Source organism: Pelodiscus sinensis, chromosome 1 (genome assembly GCF_052426305.1).
Source record: "Pelodiscus sinensis isolate ZL-2025 chromosome 1, ASM5242630v1, whole genome shotgun sequence".
In the NCBI taxonomy this organism is placed as follows: Eukaryota; Metazoa; Chordata; order Testudines; family Trionychidae; genus Pelodiscus; species Pelodiscus sinensis.
In genome coordinates, this window is record NC_143052.1 from 270,750,533 (window position 1) to 270,772,482 (window position 21,950).

At 41.9% G+C, this 21,950-nt stretch overlaps 1 protein-coding gene across 2 annotated transcripts in view; it reads right to left on the minus strand.

Annotated features, from left to right (window-relative positions):
• Positions 1 to 21,950, minus strand: part of SLAIN1 (SLAIN family member 1) — a 65,644-nt gene that overhangs the window by 20,476 nt on the left and 23,218 nt on the right. The window contains exons 3-5 of one of the 2 annotated variants that reach the window (XM_006116450.5): positions 6,787 to 6,936; positions 3,553 to 3,702; positions 1,269 to 1,607 (exon numbers count right to left, since the gene is read on the minus strand). In XM_006116450.5, the coding sequence (XP_006116512.3) occupies positions 1,269 to 1,607; positions 3,553 to 3,702; positions 6,787 to 6,936 (639 nt within the window). The remainder of the gene's footprint in view (positions 1 to 1,268; positions 1,608 to 3,552; positions 3,703 to 6,786; positions 6,937 to 21,950) is intronic. The other variant, XM_014570166.4, reaches the window with a different exon arrangement.

The following is a 21,950-nucleotide window of genomic DNA, read 5'->3' on the forward strand; positions in this document are numbered from 1 at the left end:
TATGCCTTGTAAAATAAGGTATACCAGCATCGACAAAACTGCTGAGTTCTGTCGACGTTATGTCGACAGAACTCAGCGGTAGTGTAGACGCTGGTATAGTTTTGTCAACAAAAGTCCACTTTTGTCAACAAAACCCGGTAGTCTAGACGTACCCTCAGAGTGAAGAGCAAAGGGCTGAATACAGTGGAGCCTTATGAGATAACACCATGCAATTCCAAATGGCAACAATAATAGTATCATGAGTTTTCATGGGCACAACCCACTTCTTCAGATGAGTGGAGAAAGTGGCCTCTTGCTCCACTCATCAGAAGAAGTGGGTTTTGCCCACGAAAGATCATGATATTATATAAATTCTTTTTGTTAGTCTCTAAAGGTTACGTTTAAATTACATTCCTCTTTCGAAAGAGAGATGTAAATTAGACATATTGAAATTGCAAATGAAGCTGGTATTTGAATTTCCCATACTTCATTTGCATAATCATGTCATGGCTTTTTTTGAAAAACGCTATTTCGTATAGGCATGGTTCTTTTGAAAAGAAAAGCATTTTTTGAAAGATCCTAGAAGACTCATTTCTTGAGGAACAGAGGATCTTTTGAAAAAGGCTTTTCTTTTTGAAAGAACCGCGTCTAGACCACGGTTTCACTTTTGAAATAGCGTTTTTTGGAAAAAAAATACCATGACGCGATTATGCAAATGAAGCGTGGGAAAGTCAAATACCGGCTTCATTTGCAATTTCGATATGTCTAATTTACATCTCTCTTTCGAAAGAGGGATATAGTCTAGACATAGCCTAAGGTGCTACGGGACCACTTATTTAAGTTTTTTCAAGTTACAGACTAACACAGCTTTTCCTCTGAGACTTTTAAACAATAATAGTGTTCTTCATTATAGGCAGAGTCAGAAGATAAGGAAAGTGAGTAATAGAAACAGAGGAGGAAATCAAATCAAGAGAGAACATTAAAATCTCCTTCAACCTCATGCTTTGTGCCTCTACTTAGAGTATTTCAAAACTGTTTTAGACAACCATTTTCATGACTTGGCCAAGAATTAGATTCTGTATCAAGTAATTTAACAATAACCTCCCTGAAATAATTCTGTCCACAAAGATCAACCATCATGTGATAATAATTCACTGAAAGATTTTACTGCTGCAATTCGGACACATTTCACTGGTTTATTTAATTTGACCTTTAAACCAGTATTACAATTTCGTAATGCACAGACGGACAAAGAAAAAAAATACTAATCAGAAAGGCATGTAACCTACCTCCATTAATCCTATTTGGTTGCTGCTCCGGAGTTTGGGCTTGAGGAGAATAATACTGCTGCTGATAATTACTTGAAGGGAAATACTGTGATGTGGGGCTTCTTCTGCACTCCCGAATACTGGAAAAAGTTTGAGAGTGTGGAATTCCTCTTTGAAATGGTGAGCAGCGTGTGAGTCGGGGCTGTGGAGGGGGTAAGTGATCAAACTCTTCTTCATCCTCAAGACTATAGCGATCATATTCCTGATCACTGCTCGTCCCTTTCTTTCCTGAATGCAGAGATACACTTGAGCTGTGTCTTGATATAGATGCTGAAGTAGAAGCATAATCTTGTCTGAGACCTATAAATGTTCAGAAAATGATTTTTTAAAAGTAGATGATCCATATTTGTAACTGAGCTGTACTTAGAGTCAAAATCTAAGTGTAAATTGGTAAAGTTTCAGTCAAGTTAATGGGGCTACAACTTTCCACCATTTGAAGATCTGGTCTTTAGTGTTTTAAATGGTTATCATTAAGCTTTTAAGATAGCGTAGGAATAATGTTAACAAGTAGAATAATAACATGTGTAGAAGTAGCCAAATGAGTATTCTGGAGCAGTGGCTCTCGAACTTTTCCGTATCATGATGCATGCCAGGAAATTCTCCTAACCTCAAACAAATCCTTTCTAGCAACCACGCAGCACACCTCCATCATACTCATCCAGAAGCCCACCCCTGCAATCAACTCCGGTGGCCAACTCTGTCCACACATCTATATAAGCGATATCATCACAGGATCTAACCACATAAGCCACTATATCAGAGGCTCATACAACTGCACATCCACCAATGTGACTGATATATGCCATCAAGTTCCAGCAATGTCCTTCTACCACGTATATTGGCCAAACGGGACAGTCTCTACAAGGATTAATAGACACAAATCAGATATCTGAAATAGTAACACAGAGAAACCTGCTGAGGAACATTTAAACTTTCCCAGGCACTCACTAATGGATCTAAAAGTGACAATATTATTACAAGGCAATTTCAAAAACCAGCTGGAGAGAGAAGCTGCAGAACTTGATTTAATTTACAACTTTGACACCTGCAATAGAGGTTTAAACAAACACCTTAACTGGATGACCCACTACATTCACACCATAATAACATAAAAAGGTAAGCACGGGTACTTAGAGTTCGTAGAACCCACTCTATCAGCCTCATTTACACTCCGATTGACAATATATTTTTCCTTCTCTTTTCCTCCAAACCCTTCTCTTTCTCTGCTATTTATTTGTCCCCTGAACCTCTTAACATTCATCTGAAGAAGTGGGTTGTGCCCATGAAAGCTCAGGATACCATCTACATTTTTTATTAGTCTTTAAGGTGCTGCTTTTAAAATGTATTCAGTTACAGATTAATACAGCTACCCCTCTGAAACTTTTCCAGAATGTTTACCTGTGGCCTGATTTTGGAAGTGTGATTGCTTTCTCCTATTTTCTCCACCCTTTTCTTGCTCATTCCAATCAGATTTAATTGAGTGTTGTTTTCTACATGATACCTATGTTCTCATTTAGCATTCTTTAGCATTACTCCCACCTGGCTTTCACCACACCTCTTCCCTAAATTAATGTCTCTTTTTATTCTTTTTTTTTATTGTTTCTAACTCCCTTTCTTTCAACTACCCATCTCGACTGACTCAGAATAGGGGGTGGTACAATGCTACATGTATCGCACAATGATTTTTCACATATAATTTATTATTAGTTATGACTGAATAGAGACAGAATAGATACGGGAAAGGGATAGCTCAGTGGTTTGAGCATTGGCCTGCTAAACCGAGGGTTGTGAGTTCAATCCTTGCAGAGGCCATTTAGGGATTTGGGGCAAAAATTGTCAGGGATGGTACTTCTGTGGAGGCAGAAGACTGGACTCGATGACCTTCAAGGTCCCTTCCAGTTCTAGGAGATAGGCTATCTCCATTTATACTTACTTTCTAAACTTCTTGTAGTTCAATTTGTAATCTAAACCTACCATGCTGTGTCTTTGGGGCTTGGACATAAATCACTACAGTGCACTCCAACCACAACTTCATCTCTGAATATCCCAAACGTTAGGGATAAGGGGCAATCTATTTCAGAACTTCACACAGTAATAAAAAATCCATTAGGTGTATTTTCCTTCTTTCTTCAGATTTTGTCCATGACGGGGATGATTTAGTTGCCCCTTCAACTCCCCAATCACAAACACTCCAACACTGTGCTGGATTAAAATAAGAGATTAAAAAACATCTAAAGCCACTCACTCTCTTCCTGCAGTCGAGCCATGATCTGAACATCAGTGAGGTCCTGTAGTTTATATCCCATGGAGATGGAATCATCTTCCAGTTCAGAGGTGCTCAGTTCACTGTCTATTGATGACTGGGGACTGAGAGGAGAACTTCTGGAAATGTAACCTGTACAATAAAATAGATTATTTAGTCAGTAATTATGTACAGTATCGATGTCATCCAAAATGTATGCAGTCCAAATATTTTTGTACGATTGAAAGCTTATAGAAATACTACAAAAAGCTTTGTATTAACATTTTTGCTAGTTAATTTATTGCTCTTAAAAAGGTGAAGATAAAACCATAGAATGCAAATCTCTCTACTGTACCTACTTTCAGAACAAAAGACAAGGAACAATTAACCCTCTGCAGTTTGAATGACTGGACTAGCTTTTATCCCAAAACACATCAAACACTTGAGCCTTCCTATTTAAAGTGTAGTTCTACTCAGAAAAGTAATCGTATAAATATATCACCAGCTTCAGCAGACTGGCTCTTTGAATGGATTCCCAGTCATATTTGTGTACTTACATTTTATAGTTTTTTGAATTATTTATAATCATAGTAGCATCAAAAAGCAATAACAATCGGAGCCCCATTGTGCACTGTGTACAAACACATAGGACAACACTCCCTTCCTCAGACCTCACAGTGGGAGAGGAAGCTGGATTCTATTTCTTCCTGTGTATCAGCAGAACTGTTAGTTAAATTTCCAATGTACATGTGTGTACAGGAAATAGGATTGCATGGGTGGAACTGAAGATTTGACATGCAGAACTTTTATTACTAAATAGAGAGGTGTGAGACAGTATCAACTCAGCTTTAATCAGAGTCAAAATGAGCTTCCAAAGCTGAAAAGAAAAAGTATAAACATTATTTTACCCATAAATCAAGTGCATTTGACATGGAAATCACTGAGTTCAAGCACAATGCCATTTTTATTAACTTTTTCAGAGTACAACCACACTTTAAAATCCATTAAATTATACTATCAGTTTATATGCAACAAAAAGATATTGAACAAAAATTGGCCTTCACAACACTTATAAAGTTGTTCCATGTTACTATTTAGAATATTGAAACTTTTTCACATTTGAAGGTTTAATGAGAGGAATCTCACACACATAGCTTATTTTGTAAATCTCCTCAGTGAAGGGGGAAAACATCCCACAAACTACTGAAAAACCATTACATTGATTTTAAGATGCTTTGCAGAGGGTATAGAAGCATGCTGTGTGCATTTTTATAATACATATTGGAAAACAAGAGATATAAATAGGCCCATCAGGCCTTCGATATCTAATTAATTTTGCAACTCATTGGTAATTGTTAAATAGTTATGTTTCAGTGTTTGTGAGACATTCATGAAATGCAATAGTTTCTCCTTGCTTTGAACTCAATCTTGTAAACACCTAAAAACCTGGAAAGGTATGCATTGACATGTTTGCAGTACGTAGGTCTTAATTTAATTATTGTTACTATTTTTTGCCCAAGATGACTGAATATTATCATCAAATTTTCACACATTTTTTCCAAATTCTTAACTAATCTGCTTTATTAGAAAATATGAATAACGATGCAATCAATCACCTTTACCTAAGCTATATAATCAAGAACATCAGCAGAAATAATTTTGTATTATTTTTGTCAGACAGTGGCTGCCTTTTGTCTGCTGCCTGACCCTAGTCAGAACAAAAAAAATAAAAAAATAATAATAATCAGCAGAACAAAACAGAACAGTAGTAGCACTACCTGCCAGCCTTTTTTCCTCCAAAGATGGAGGCAATACACTGCACACCTGAAGAGAAAGATGTACACAAATGATGAATGCATTAATAGGCCATGGTCCTTTCCCTCAGAAAAGCAATACTCACTTCGGGGAGAAAAAAAACTGTTATAGGATAATGCACCATGAATCACATGTGGTCATTCACAGAACAAACTCTGAATGGTTCTCACATCACTAATTTTGTTTACAAGTTGATTATGATGTGGTGGGGCATACTCAATACTTCTATGAGCAGCATGGCTAGAGTCCGTGAGGGGGTTTATTACTCTCTTTGTAGTCACAGCTTATAGATCATAGTAAGATTTGTGGGGCAAAGCTAGTTTATTTGCCACTTTGTAACAATAGTCAATCACCACCACTACTATGTTCTCAGCCTCAAACTAGCTTCTCTTGTTCCTATTTCCCAAAATTTTAAATTTCAAAACTTACACATTTTCTTGAGTAGTTTCCTCAGAGGGAGCTATTACATAGACTACAAAGGTCTGTAGTGGGGAAAAAAACCCAAAGGGCCTACAGTTGACAGAAGGTAGTAGGGTCAAAGGGGAGCCTACTTCAGCTGAAGCAGCAAAGCAGGTGTTTGAATCAATTCTCTCTGCTTGAATCAGTGCCTTAGTCACCCACAGGACATCTGCCTGCAACTGCATAGCTACAAGATGGGCTATTGTCTGTCACTGTGTAACCACAGGTGCCCATTCCTAACATGGTTCTCCAGTACCCAGTCATGCAGAGCAAGAGTAGGAGGTCACTCTCTAAAAGGCGCCATATTTCCATCAGTGAAAAGAACTAATACACGCCACCCCCTTGTAACAATGACTCTCTGCACTAGCCTGACTATGATTTGGGTAATCTTAGGAAGAGAAGCCAGTGCAGATCAATATGCCCTTCTGGTGCTAATCCCCTTGGCCTGCAGCTATCATACCCTTCCAGCAACATGTTCAGGTCTCATTCCCAAGGGATTATCTCCTCAACTCCCACTGCAGCTTTGTAGAAGAACTACTCCTGGTCCCTACACTGAAAAAGAAACAACACTGTCCTTTCACCACTTGCTCTTTTGGCCACTTAGAAATGCAGTTATGTACTTCTGAAGCTTCTCTTCCCCAACCACTCTCACTTATTCACTCTTTTCATGGGGGATGACAAAGTGGGCACAAACGTTTTGGTTAGGTAAACTAGTTATGGTGAAACTCTGCTTATGATGAGGAAAGCCACCTTGCTATAACTCATTCTGTAAAACAGAATGAACTCCATTAAATGATCATTTTACAATTAAATTAAATTAAATTTTAGGTCTAAAATTCTTGAAATCCCATTATTACACTGACAGCCTGTACATCCTAGTGAATTGCTGTTAAAGTACCGAGAGATAAGATTTAGTAAAGCAATTTTTTAAGCATCACAGATCACTAAAAATTTAAGGATTACCTGGCCTTTCAGGTGTTAGTATTGCTTTATTGGTGGTTTTAGAGAAGCTGGGAGTATTAAAGCCATTGCTATATGGGGTGAGTCTTGCAACAGGACTATAGGGAAAAGCCAAGGAAACAGGTGTAGAGAAGAGACTCCGCCATCGGCTAGCTGTTACGGATGTAGAAAAGAACAATATTAGGTTATAAATAGAATATTGTTTTAAGGAGAGAAAAAAATCATAAAACCATAATCTGTTCATTCTATTTTGTTGGTTTAAGAAGGTCTGAGGAAAATATTATGTGAAATTCAGTAGCAAAACAAAGAATTAGCAGAAGCCTTCAACATCTAATAATAGGACTGGGGTTTCTGAAAAGGTCTGAAACAAAAGCATCCCATATTAAACTCTCTAATATATCATTTTTAGTATATATTTAGCCTTCTGTATGCCAGCACATTAACAGCCTGAGGAAATCAAAATCCCTGCAATTAATAAAACAACTGAATTACTAAAGAGATTTGCAAAGTTCCTACAAAGGATTGATTCTGGTAATTGTCATACAACTAAGATAACAACTATGAGAGTTCAGATATTGAATACTATACTACACCTACCAATCAAGTGTTAAAAAGAACTGTAATTCCCTTCAAGGCTTTTAAGCTTCTTGTCATACATTTTTCTTCACTTTACTGTATTAAATTCCTAGCATGACAATTTTTTTTTGAGGATCAAGCAAATTATAAAATAGGCCACCTATTTTTCTCTAAATTTCTTAACAGAGATTGCAAAGTATGTGATCTGCTCAGCAACTCAGAGGCCACAGTAGGCAAAAGCAAAAAGACTTATTCAGTACAATTTAAAAAACCACTTATTTAAGAAAATTTAATTCAATTGGTTTGGGATAGGGTTCTTTTTTGTTTGGTTGTTTTCTGAATATTTTTTTGGGGGGGATGTTTGTTTTGCTTGAAAACTAGGGAAGTTAGGTATAGAGTAACTGAACAGTTGCGTTACTGCAAGAATTCTTATTGGAGACACAACTATTTGATAGTCCCTGGTAGCAGGGCTGGCAGCCACTGCACTCTGACCCCATCCCCAGGGAGCCCTCTGCTAGCCCGTGCTGCTGCCTCCGTACCAGAGGCAGTAGTACGTGGTGAGAGGAGGAGCTGGTCTGTGAGGGGAGCCAGTTTCAAAACCTTGGAAACTGAACCAGGTTGGAGAAGAGCCTCAGTGGGACTGAGAAAGGAAGAAGAGCATAGGAGGGGAAGCTTTGAAGTGAAACTAAGGTGAAGACAGACAGCTGGAGCAAACAGCCCCACAATACACAGTAGGCTAGAAAAAAATCCAGTCAAAACTGCAGAAAAGTTTGAGTGGCCAAAGGTCCCTGTCTTGGCAGTTTCTGCTCCTACTAGCTGGCTCCTCTCTACAGTTTTGTCCCATCACCACATGGCTGAAGAAGGGGAGGCACTACCACAGTAAGTTTTCACAGGCCTCTGCCTATTGTGATTCCACCCAACCCATTGAAAAAAGGGGACTTTTGACAATCAGAAAGTCTATAATGTCTAAAAAAACCTATTCAGCCCATCCACTCACTATCCTTGATAGCTCAGACAACAGGAAACTATTCTGCAAGGGCAGAAAAGTCATATGATGCAACTGCATTTCCCCCTCCTCAGCATAGCTACTGTAGGTTGTTAATGGGGTGGGAAGAAAGTGTACCAAGTTGAGTGACTTTCAGTTCTCTTGCTCAGCTCTACAAGTACAAGTGGCTAGAGAGCTGTACAAAAGTGATTCTCCTCCTCTTCCCCAGTTTCCAATCTCCCATCAAAAGGTATTCTTGGGCCATGTAAGGAACTTGGGGTCTTCTGCACCATACCCTGGGGCCAGTATTAAACCACACCCTCTAAGGCTGATGATGCACAGAAAAAATGGTTATTTACTTCGTAACTATTGTTCTTCAAGATGTGTTGCTCATGTCCATTCCACTTAGGTGTGCACACACATAAGTGGAATGGACATGAACAAGCACTCGCAGAAGAACAGAGGCTAGAGAGAGAAAAAAAAACAACCCCAAACAACTCATTATTACCAGGAAAGGATCGAAGAAGTCTGGAATGGAGGTGACAGATTTGCAATGCCCCAAGGTCCCTTTCTTAGTGGGTGAAAGCTAAACTGCAGAATGATCAGGGCATAAATAAAGTGAAATCCTGCCCCCTCTATCCTAGGGGAATTATTACTATTCTCTCCCCTTTGCATGATTATACGCTTCTTCTTACCCTCAAAAATTTAAATAAAAAAAAAGTGCTGAGGTAATAGATGCATCAGCAGTGTCACATACAGAATATTGAAAAATACCCTAGAAACATCAATCCTAGCTCTTGACAGGCTAGTGCAACCAGTCCTTAGCATTAGTTACTGAAATCTCCCAATTTCACTCACAATTATGCAATACATCTACAAGAAAAGGTACAAAGCAGCAGCACCTGTAATTTTTAAACCTTCTCTAACATTTAGTACCGTGGATTAAAAGTTATTGTTCAATAGCAAAGGCTTACATTAATAGTTCTTGGGATTCTATTCTCTTGCCTAACAAAAGATACTGTTTTGTAAGAGTTTGAGCATTTGCCAGGCCAATTTGCTGCCTGCGTGTTCTCACCCACAGATGCAGTCAACAATACAGCACAAACAAACAGCATTCATTACTTTGTACAATAACTACTGTTAACAGTCCCACCAAGGACAAAGCTACAACTACTGCAACTCTGAGGTTAGAACTCACAGTAAGAGCACAATTAGTATTTATGGCAAAACAAGATGATTCCACATTACTCTTTCCATGTGTGACCTCAGGAAAAGCGGGGCGGGGAAAACAAACATTTTAGACAGAGACAGGTCAAAAACTAATATTGTTTGTTTTGAAAGGCTTAAGCACGATATGCTAAAATAATTTTATGGCCTTCAAACTTCATTAGTAAGCACCACTGTTTAGAAAAACAGTGTTTACAAGCTTACAAAAAGTTTTCACTACCGCTGAATTTAAAAACAAATAAAAATAAAGAATACAAAATAAATATGTCCACAGTACTCACAAAAAGATAACAGAACAAGGTTTAGAAAACACACATACCAAGCTGAAGTTATGGGCATATGAATTAGGAGAAAGGATTATGTAAGCGTGAGAATATGCAAAATTAATGTAAAAATGTATACACCTCACAAAAAAGTGGAATAGGTAATAATTTTACAGTAGACTGATTCTGAGGCAGCATTGATTAACATAATAAATTAAAAAGCTACTACAGCATGCAGAAATTTTCACTTCACTGTTTCCAATAGGCAGTGTATCACCCCCAGAATATGAGACAAAATATTAAATAGGTAAATGGAGAATGGTTAGTCTCTATCCTGCAGGTTGAGACCTGATGACTGATGAAGCTCTTCTCACGATATAGAGATTAAAGAAGTTTAAGTACTGTAACTAAATATTAACCTCAAACAAGAAAGTTCAAATTAAACTCGAATTTACAAATTCTTTGGGTCTGAGGTTTTGGCTTTGGCCTGTATTTAGCAGTATGAAAATGACCATTCATAGGTTATTCATATTTTATTGGAAAGTCTTCCATAAAATGGATTTATCAAAAGATCTAAACATATAATCATGAAATGGAAGACTTCCCCTAAAAACCTTCCCAAGCAAATTTTAAAGAAACATGTAGGTAAAATATTTTTCCACAACTTGCCTGAACACCTTTCGATGCTAAAATGGATTTTGGTAACAAACATTGCACACAAAATGAAAAACTACAGATACATAAATTTCTGCCACATTTATTCCTGCTAGTAAACAGCATTTGTTAAGAACTGAGGCCATAAATCATCCAAAAAAATCTGAAAAATGTAAATAAATGTTCTCTCTCTCAAATGAGACAGAACCAAGAGGAAAAAAAGAATCAAGGGGAGAACCAGGCTACTATTCTTTAACCTATCTAGACTGATTACATTGTTTAAGAACAACAATGTTTCACTTAGCCTATACTGAATAACAATCTATGTGCCAGCACCATAATCTTGAAAAAATGAAGTAGAAATGTGCTACTAATCAGAATGTTCAGAGATGTATGTGAGTGGGAACAGCAGATCTTGGCCCAAACCTACCACTTTGTTACTCCAGTTTTACATAGATGGAAATCAATGAAGTTACACTAAGGAAACCCAATGTGTAGTCGATTAACTGATAAGCTTGAGTCTGTCAGTTAATCTTGTCAACTACTTGCATTTCCGCCCCCCCACCCCTCCACTGAATCTGAGGCAGTGAGGGGGGGAAGAAAGGAGGGAGAGCAGGAGCCGGTGCTGGGGGAAGAGGGAGGGAAGGAGGCTTAAAAGCCGGCTCCCTCCAGCACTGGCTCTGTGGTGCCACCTGCCCCCTCCCTATGCTGCTGCCTCTATCAAACCCCAAAGGAGTGTAGAAGGCTGCGAGTCTGTGAGATTCTGGACAGGAAGAAGTCCTTCAAACCAGGGGAGAAGAGACTTTCAGATACAGCCGCTCCCCAAGTGATGAACAAGTTATGGACCAAGCGTTGGTCCCTAACTCAAAGTGTTCGTAACTCGGATCCCATAGAGTTACATGGTGACCGCGCTGTTCATAAGCGCGGATCGCCGTTTGTAACTTGGATCTGCATTTACGACCGCTTTGGTCGTAAGTGCGGATGGTCATAAGTGGAGGTGGTCGTAACTTGGGGAGTCCTGCTGGACTCTACATATCCTGAAGGGAGTAAGGCACTATGTGAATCCATTTGAGGGCTGTGCCTCTAGAACAGGGGTGGGCAATAACTTTTGGCAGGGGGTCACTTCAAAATTTTTTTAAGTGTCCCTGGCCCAGCGAAAAGGGGTGGGGCCTAACCGGAAGTGGCGGGCCCAGGATGCTTCTGGGTTACCCCACCCACAGACCATGATTGGTCTGGGAGTGGGGGAGCCTCTTTGCCCCCTCTTTCCCACTAGGCACCCACTGTATCCTGCCGCGTGCTCCTCGCATGGCGGGGATAGTGCAGGAGGCGGCTTCGGGCGCTCCCTCCACCCCCAGGCCAATCAGGGCCTGGGGGCAGGGGAGTGCTCCAAGCCTCCTCCCGCCCTGTGATGAGCAAGTAGCACTTTGAAGTGCCAAGCGCTCCTTGCAGGGCAGGGCAAAGGAAGTTTCATGCAGCTCCCCTGCCCTGATTTAGGGTTAGGGTCTATTGTTGTGCTGACAAAAGTATATATTTTTATAAAATGCTTCTGCAAAGCACTTATGTTCCATAAAGTATCTCTGCCACTTATACCCAAAGAGCTAAACCAGTCTCTCTCAATCTTTCCAGTATTCTGTACCCATTTGAGGTGTCTGATTTCTCTTGCGTACCCCAAAGTTTCGCCTCACTTAAAAACTACTTGCTTATAAAAATCAAACATAAAAATATGGAAGTCTCACAGTACAGTATTACTGACAAATTGCTTACTTTCTCATTTTACTTTATAAAATAAATCAACTAGAATATAACTATTGTTAAAAAAGTAGTCATTTCAGTGTATAGTATGTAGAGCAGTATAAACTAAGGATGTTAAGGACTAGCTGACTAGTCAACTATCCAATAAGCAAATGCTCATTGGATAGTCCAGTCGACTAGTTGATTCCCCCGTCCCCTGGCTGCCTCTATTAGATAGTGGCTCTAAAGGGGGTGGAATAGAGGGTACTTCAAAGCAGCAGCACCATGGCATTTCAAAGGGGCAGTGCTGCACAGAGCCCGGGGTCAACTGGGAACTATCTGACCCCGGGGCTACATGAAGCACTGCTGCTTTGAAACCCCAAGCAGAGCCCAGGATCGGCTGGGAACTCCTCCGCTGATCCTGGGCTCCAGTGCAGCATTTCAAAGCACGCAGAGCCTGGGGTCAGCTGGGGAGTCCCCACCTGATCCCAGGTTCCACAGAAATGCCATGCAGAACCAGGGATCAGTCCCCAGCTGACCCCGGGCTCGGTGTGGCATTTTAAAGCAGCAGCTCAGAATGGAGCCTATGGTCAGCTGACCCCAGGCTCCATGCGAGCACTTCCACTTTGAAATGCACTAAACTCCCTGCTGTGGACTCTTGTACATTTCAAAGCTGGCACGACACGTACAGCTCGGAGTCAATGGGACTTCCCATTGGCCCCAGGCTGCACATGGAGTTCCACATTCCTCCTTTGAAAAGTACAAGAGCCCCCAAAGGAGGAATGCAGAAGTGCCTATCGACTAGTTGAGTAGTTGATGGAAATTCCATCGACTACTTGACTAACACATTACACGTTATTTAACATCCTTAGTATAAACAAGTATTTGTTTGTACTGACTAAAACTTTTTAGATAGTCTGTTGTAAAACTGGCAAATATCTAGATGAGCTGGAACACCTTTGCATACCCCCAGGGATATGCACACCACTGGATGAGAATCACTGAACTAAATGTATACACCAGCAGGGAACAGAGGATAGAACTCTAGGAGAACATGCATAAGCTATTGGAGGGCTGAGGGTTAGTTCCAGGGTTAAGATCATGTGAGTCAGGTAGAGACCCCTTCAGGGAAGCTAGCCCCCTCGATTTATCCCTTCTGTCCCCTACTCTGCTAACAGGAGCCACAAGCCTCCCCCACCCAAGTGTTCCCTCCCTCAGCCGGAGGACCCATTGGCTGGCTGAAATCCTGCAACCACCAGGCCAGCCACAGATGTAGCAATGCCTTCCCCCCCTACGCCAGACCTATGCCACCTGGAGAAAAGTGTCTTTTTCCTCATGCTTTCAATATGCCCCACACAAGTTTGGAGGTGGCTGAGGAGATGGTATTTGCTACTTATCTTCCTGGTTCCTCAGTAATCTCTTTGGTGTCCCGCAAGATTACTGCTGAACCCAGGCAGCTGAACTACACATACCTACTCCACAGCCACCCCTAAACCTACAAGGGGTATAATAAAGCAAAATCTTCAGCACCAAAACCTCCAACCAGGGGCCTGGAAGCCATGGCAGCACCTCCACTGGCCTATTATACTCAACACCCACGGACAAAGCAACTGGCCTATGTTGTTTTGCAAACAAAAGAGATATCAAGATTTGGGGGCTGCATCTGGGAAACACAGCTGAGAGAAGTAGGGCTAGGAGCAATAATAATTATGATTACTTATATTGTCTTATTGCCTAGAAGACAGACACAGAGTGTGTGATATAATGTGGAATCCAGAGGTTGGGTCCAATACAGCAATCTGGTCACCATCCACAAGGGCTTTTTTTTTTTTAATTTTGGGTTTTCCAGATTTTTCTTTACATCTATGAGTGCTAGAGACTTTTTTAATGGAAGTTTAGATTCTCGTTAATTAAATGCCTCCATGGGCTAGGTCTTTAAAGAGAAAGACAGCAAAGCATTGTGAAACTCATGATAAAAATGACTAGAGCTGCTGTTTGCAGACACCAAATTGCACCTGTAAAACTGGAAGTTTACATAGTGAGTATTTTATAGCTAGAGGTGGTGTTTCCAGATGTGGTAGCCTTTATGCTTTGTTTTAGAAGCTTATTCAGTAATTTCATAACCATTCAGCAACAATTTCATCAGCAATCCAGTTAGTGGTAGGAACTTTGCCATCAGCAGAGCGCCACATTTCAAATGCTTCATGCACATTCACAGTCACTTTGAATTTTATCATTCTCTCCAACTCTCTCTGCTGCCCATACAACCCCCTTGCGGCTTTCCTTGCTGTTGCTGTCTTTTCACTTTTTTGTTCAGAAGATGCAAAGTGCCTTTTTTTCCCCACTGGATGGCAGGCTCAAAGAACTAAAATAACCCTAGCATAAATCTCAGACGCACTATATGATACTCTGATGTGTGTCTTCTTCCAACACTCTTGGTAAAGACGTTCTACTCATTAGTAAATAACTGAATACAAGTTGGGTCAGTAGAGACCGAGAATAACTTTGTTGTCCAGTTGTTAGGGCACTCACCTGAGAGGTGGGAACTACCTGTTCAAATCTCATCTCATTAAGCAGGGAGGCGTGAACTGTGGTCGCCCACAACCCCAGTGAGTGCTTAAAACTACTGGGCTAAAAGGTTATAAGAAAGGCTGCCTCTTCCACCCATGTTGTGTGGAGTTAGTTGGCCTCTGAGCACACCTATGAATCAGACCTTGCCAGTGAGCTACACAGAGAAATGCATATCTTCATCTGGCTTAAGGATCATACAGGACCTTCATGTGAGACAGGCATCCAGGTGCATGCCTGAGGCAGCAGTGCAATTGCTCTGAAGCAGAAAATTAGGTGACTCAGGAACTTTTACAGCAAAAATTGATAGCCCCATTTTGTGTATGTCTCACTGCCAGAATCTACTGGAAAAAGTTACGCAAATTGCACTCCACAATTTACGTAGCTTTTTCCAGTAGTTTTTTTCGGAAGAGGCTTTTTCAAAATTTGGCCCCTCTACACTGGGCCAAATTTCAGAAAAGACTCCTCTTTCGGAAGAGCCCTTCTTCCTCATGGAAAGAAGAAGATAGGGCTTCCGAAAGAGCATGTCTGTTTTTCCTCAAAAAAAAGCAGAAGAGCAAATGCGTTCCCTGGACGCAGTGGGGTTTTTCCGGGAAACCTCTGGTATCCCAGAAAAATCCCACAGTGTAGACATAGCCTGAGTTTTGTAGATCTCAGACCCATGAAAATCTATAGCCATGTATATATTACAAGCTTTATTCAATGCAAATTGCATCAAATTTCACTCATGCAGGTACATACTTGCCTCCTTGCACCAGGAGTGCAAATGCTTGCCCAGAGTGCTTATGTCAATGCACAGTGCAGTACACTATGAATATGTCTCCAAATGTTAAATTTGCCAAAATCCAGCACACTTTCTTTTGGGAAATATGGGCAATGCATAGCCACGAAGAGATGACTGGGAGGAAGAAGTCAAATTCCTATCAGGAGAAATGCCATCCCTATTCTATAATTTGTTTCTCTTTTTTGTTAAATCCCACAAACCTACACAGCACTTGTCACTGTTGCGCATACCAGACAGAAGCACAAAGCCTGCAGAGCCCTGCATATTTTCATGAGTGCTGAAAACACAGAACACACGATCCTCCAGTATCAGCAGAGCCACAAGAACCACTGCAGCAGCAAGGAACATGACCATTTCATGGAGGAGAGATCGCTGTGGAACACAGTTAAAACTAATTCAGGGTTGCTGGTGGCATTAATGGAGCTGCTGCAGACACTGGTTTGCCACTTCTGGCCTGAGAAATGAGCACAGACTGGTGGGATTGCATAGTAATGAAGGAGGGCAGATGATAAGCCGCAGCTGCAGAACTTTCAGATGCACAAGGCCACATTCCTGGCTTTATGGTGGGCCAAGCTCACCCCAGCCCTCCTGCACAGGGACACCACAATAAGATCGGCACTGACCATTGAGAAATGAGTGTTAATCACACTCTGGAAGCTTGCAACACCAAATTGCTACTAGTCAGTGGGAAATCATTTTGGAATTGGAATATCCACAGTGAGGTCATTGTCGTGCAAGTGTCCAGGACCATCTCTTGCTATGCAGCACTGATATTCTCAACTACCTGCAGGACACAATCAATGGATTAGCAACAATGGGGCTCCAGAACCATGGTGAGGCAATAGCAGATTACCACCCTAGTCTGGTACCAATCCACAAAGTACATCAATAGAAAGGGCTACGTGTGGTCATGCAAACGTCAGTGGATCTCAAGGGATGCTTTGGGGACGAAAAAAAAGTTTTAGCAGCTTAGGGAAAGGGCATGGTGCCTGAATCCTTCAGAACCCAGGTCTTTTCAGACAGCTGCAAGCAAGGACATTCTTTCCCAATCAGCAAATTTCCTTTGGAGAGTTTGAAATACCCATCGTGATTCTAGTATACCCAGCCTTCTCCTTGCTCCATCTGGTTCATGAAGTTGTACACTAACCACTACAACAGCATAAAGGAAAAGATTCAACTACCAGCTTAACAGGGGCACAATAACAGCTTGGATGCCTATTTGCTAGACTAAAGGGACACAGATGGTATTATCCCACAAGATTGAATCTCAATTCTGAGACTAATATCCCAATATCACAGCTGCTTGTAGTGCCCTACATAATATCTAGGAGGCAAATGGGGGGAAGTTGCTACTGGGGTAAAGGAAAGAGGTGGAGAAGATGTTGGCTGAGTCTGAAAAGCCAGAAACAAAGGGCTATTAGAAGAGATCAGTGTGGAGCTTTGGGATTGAGGGAATTCTTGAAAGATCATTTTAACAGTCAGCCACAGTAATGACTGTGTGGTGGCCATGTTCCATTTTAGGCCATCTATATCAGTGTCACCTTACTTAAATCCATAGCTGATGGCTAGTTGTATAAGGCCTCAGAGTTAACTTGGAGCAGAAGTTCTCAACCCATGGTCCACGGGCTGCATGAAGCTCAAATTAGCACACAGCTGGAGCCCAGTTCAGTTCTGTGCTTAACTGCCTCCTGGCGCAATGGGGTCTGGGCAGCCCCAACACCCAGATTAGTGGGGTTGGTCCTGCCTGCCCACACTACATGTTAGGAGTCTAGGGTCAAGGCTACTGGCCTACCCTATGTGGCAGGTGTCCAAGGCTCCCTCCTGTCCCTATGGGGGCAGGTCGGGGCTGCTGCCATGCCAGTCAGCCCTAGTGGCCCAGACAACACATTGTGAGTCACATATGCAGCTCACAATGATAAATAAGTTGAGAACCACAGACTTAAGAGTCTCAGCTGGTGCAAACTGGTGTGCCTTAAGTCCATGGAGTTACAGCATTTTATACAAACAAAGGATCTGACATAAAATACATAAATATAGCACTTTTGGAAAGGTACAATCAGAATGTCGGTCTAAATTGTTATATTTGTGCACCTTTGTTTGGCACTGCATAGCAATACATTCAGTGGTGTTTCTTGAACTTTTCAGTTACTGCAAAATTCAAACCTAATGAGAGTCAGGAATGTGACTTCTCAGAACTATTTCTATTAGGGGCTTTTCCCCTGCCACATCTCTCCCTCCCTCCTCCCATGTTTTAATCCCACTAGATAGCATTCAGGACAGCAGTAGCAAGTGTTCTCCAGCTGGTATAGTCACTTCCTCCAGAGCTCCAGAGGAGGTTTCTCACCTATAGCAGTAACTGACATTCTTCAAGCTAGGCGTCCCTGTGGGTGTTCCACAGTAGGCATCGGTGCATCTCAGTGCCGCAGACCGGACTATTCAAAGCAGTGCCGGGGGGGGGGGGGGGGAGAGAGGAGCGCGCCACGTGAGCACCGCATGGTACAACTAAGTATCCATGGCTACCTTCTCTCAGTTCCTTCTCCACCCGGAAACCAGGTCTGCACAAAAAAAAGGGGGGGTCTCTAAAATAGAGGGGGGGAAGGTAGGGTGGTAGAGCACCCACTCATCTTGAAGAACATCAGTTACTACTAAAGGTGAGTAACCTTCTCTTCGAGAGAGAGATGTCCCTGTGGGTGCTCCACAGCAGGTGGCTGTAAGGCAATATGCCCGAAGGATCTGGCAGGTAAGCTGTGCACACACCGCCTTGGCAACCTTAGCTGAAGAAAGAGGTCCAGGAGAAAGTGCGTAGTGCTTTGCAAAGGTCTGATCAGAAGCCCATGTGGCTGAAGCGCACATGTCCTTGTCATGACCATGAGAGATGGCCAGCAGCCTGGGGACTAAGGGGTTAACTATGTCACTTACCTAAGCCAGGTAGAGTCAGCCAATAGGAATGCAGGTAGGAATTTCAAACTGGGACAATGGAATTTTGGGGGTTTTCCCTCCTTTGTCCCAGGGCAGTTTCTCTCCAGCTACTGAGGGAGACAGAATGTCTCCCTTCAAGAATAGACTCTTCACTATGTGTAAGTAGGGTAAAGTTGAGATAAATCCATTAGGTTTTATTGTTTTATGGTTTGGGAAATGGGATCTGATGTCTGTGCATTTTTAAAAATGGGTTTTGCCCTTCTTTGTAATTAAGTCTTGGCCCATGGTGAGTATATTAATTTGTGACTTTTCCATCTAGTCATTATGCTTGCAACAGGAATACTGTGGTGATAATAGAAGTTCTCTCTCTTTTCTTTTTATTAACCTGGTATTGGTTAATTTTTGTGTGTCCTGGTTTTTACTTTAGGGCTGAGATTTCCCAAGGGATCTCTCTCTGGTTTTCATATTATTACTTGGGTGGCGACAGTGGATTTTTATCCCCAAAAATCTAGGTTTTTAAGATTTGGGGAGGAAGTTTTATACCAAAGCCTGGAAAGATAAGGTTTTGGGGTACTTTTGCGGGCCCCCACTTCTGCATTTATCGTGCCAGAGTGGGGAAGGAGCCATGACAGTCCTCAAGAGGGATCTTGCAAAGGTAAGCTATGGAGCTGGCCACCTCCCTGGTGGAATGGGCTTGGATGCAGGTAGGTGGAATAAGCTGACTGTGCTGATAGCATAAGGTTATGCAGTCTGAAATCCCAGTGAGGTAGTCTTTGGGGAGGTATCTGTTGTCCTCTGTCACGTTCTGCAATGGATATGAAAAGTCTGGGCGAAGCCCTAAAAGGCCTTGTCCTGTGAATATAAAAAGAAAGAGCCCTGCAGATGTCTAGTGTATGCATCCTTGCCTCAAAAGTATTGGCATGAAGCTTAGGGAAGAATACAGGTAAGTGAATAGTCTGGTTTATGTGTAAGGAAGAGCGCACCACGGGGAGGAATTTGGGATGTGTACGTAGTGTGACTTTGTCTTTAAAAAAAGATAATGTATGAGGGTTCCGCCATCAGGGCCGCCATTTCTCCCACTTGCCTAGTGGATGTAATCACAAGCAAAAATGCAGTTTTTATAGAAGTGTGCAAGTGGCCATTGGCTTGAAAAGAGGGTTGGTGAGCACAATAAAAACCCAGTGAAGATCCCACAGCTCTCTTGACAAAGTTACATCAGGATATGATGACTGGAGGCCCTTCAGAAAACTCTTTGTCATCTGATGTGCAAAGACTGTGCTATCATCTATTTTTGCATGGAATGTGGTTACTGCAGCTAGGTGCACCCTAATAGAGCTTTTAGAAAGGTTGGATTTGTTTTAAATGCAAGAGGTAGTCAAGTATGACAGGCAATGGGGCAGTCTCCAGAGAGATGTTACGAGAGACAGCCCAATGTGCAAAACAGGTCCATTTATCAAAGTACGTTTTCCACATCAAGGTAGCACAACTATGTAAAAGTACCTTGCATACCCAAGAACCATCCAGGTACCAGGCCTTCAAGTGGAGTCTGAGGAACCATGGGTGTTAGGTCTGTAGGCCTGGTTGGTATATCAGCCTGCGGCTATGTGGCAAGGAGATTGGCAGGAAGAGTGCTATTCTACTGAGGAAGGGGAACCAGGGCTGCCTGCGCCAGCATAGGGCTATTACAATAACTCTAGCCTTGTCTCGCCTATCTTGAGTATTGTGCAAAGAAGGAGGGGAATGGCAGGGAAGGCGTAGAGGAGTTGATAGTCCCATTTCATGGTGAGAGCATCTCTAAGGGAGCCTTTGCCTATGCCTGCCATGGAACAGTATAGGGGGCATTTTTTGTTGGCACAGGTCACAAAAAGCTCCATTAGAGGGTGACCCCAGTACATGAAGATTGCCTCTGAGTATTGTGATCTGTCTGCTGCTTGTGTTGTTGAGATAGTGATCTGCTTAATGCATCGACCATGGTGTTCAGTGCGCCTGGTAAATAACGAGCGCTGAAAGTGATGCCGTGGGAAAGGCACCAATTCCACAATGTAATAGCTTCTGTACAAAGGACGTGGGAACAGGCATCCCATTTGTTTATGTAAAATACACTGGCAACATTGTTGGTGTATATCTTGACATGCTTGTGTGCTATTACCAGAAGGAAGTGTTGGCAGGCTAGTTATACGGCTCTTAGTTCCAGTACGTTTATGTGGAGATACCTTTCTTTTGGTGTCCAGAAGCCCCGTGTTGTTAAGTTTCCCATGTGTGCCCCCTGCCCCAGCCCCTGTTTGTTATAACAATGGTGGAGGGCTCTAGCAGCTAAAACAGAATTCCTCTGCATAGGTCTGTCTCTCTGTCAGACCTTCATGGTGATAATAGGCTCGTACACACCAGGTACTTTAGCCAAGTCCTGGTCTAAGAGTAAAAAAAACTGCAAGATACTGAAACAGGAAAGAGAAAAGCCCAAGATCCAAACTAGATGAAGTCTTTTCAGGTAGGCAAGTCCTAGACTCTTTAGGGGTTAGGCTACTACCAACTCAGACCAAGGTTAAAAGAAATATCATGGTTCTCCGTGTGAAACACCACGAATTATAAGACTTTTGCTCTGTTGGTGCCATTGAAATGTCCTTTTGATTTGTACTCAGTCTCATGCCTTTCCTTGCACATGAGGCCTCCCTGCATAGTCAGAGAGCTGTATGGGAAAATGTGCATCTCAGCCAAGGAGGTGGCTTTCCTCATCTCTATTAGCGCTACAATGACATTAGCAGTAATAGCTTTAGCAGTGATAAAAGCATTAGTCCCTCTACTATTTTTTAAAGTATGGTTAGCATTACTATTGCTATGGGCGGTCAGACCTTCTTGCTCCATGGTATTTTTGGAATTACCAAGAAAACTAAACCCCAGCAAAGTGTGAGTTTGGATTAAATGCTGTATGTGAATAAATTAAGAGAAGGACAGAGAGAGAGAGAGAGAGAGAGAGAGAGAGAGAGAGAGAGAGATGGGAGATTGCGCAGGATCTGAAGCCCAAGGTAAAATACCAGCATTATAGTATCAATAGCAATATAATACCATAAGCAGGGGGACTCCCTGTCCTTCTCTTAATTTATTCACATACAGCATTTAATCCAAACTCACCACTTTGCTGGGGTTTAGTGTTCTTGGTAATTCCAAAAATAAAGTAACAGATCTCTGCATAAGCTTTCTCCCCATACATAACTGTTCCAGAACATTCCATGCACATCAGTTCCAAGTGACACACTCCAACCAGCCGCTCTTATGACTCAACAAGAATGATCCAGCATCTTTATGCAAGGTTCAAGCCCCTGACAGCAAGAAAGCTTTGAATACTCTATGCAGGGTTTTGGCATCTGCCACCTTGTTTCTCACAAACATTTATTTTTCTATACAACACTTGATGTCTCTGCCAAACCAGATTGCAAGAGTTAGAAGTTAAACTCAAATCAAG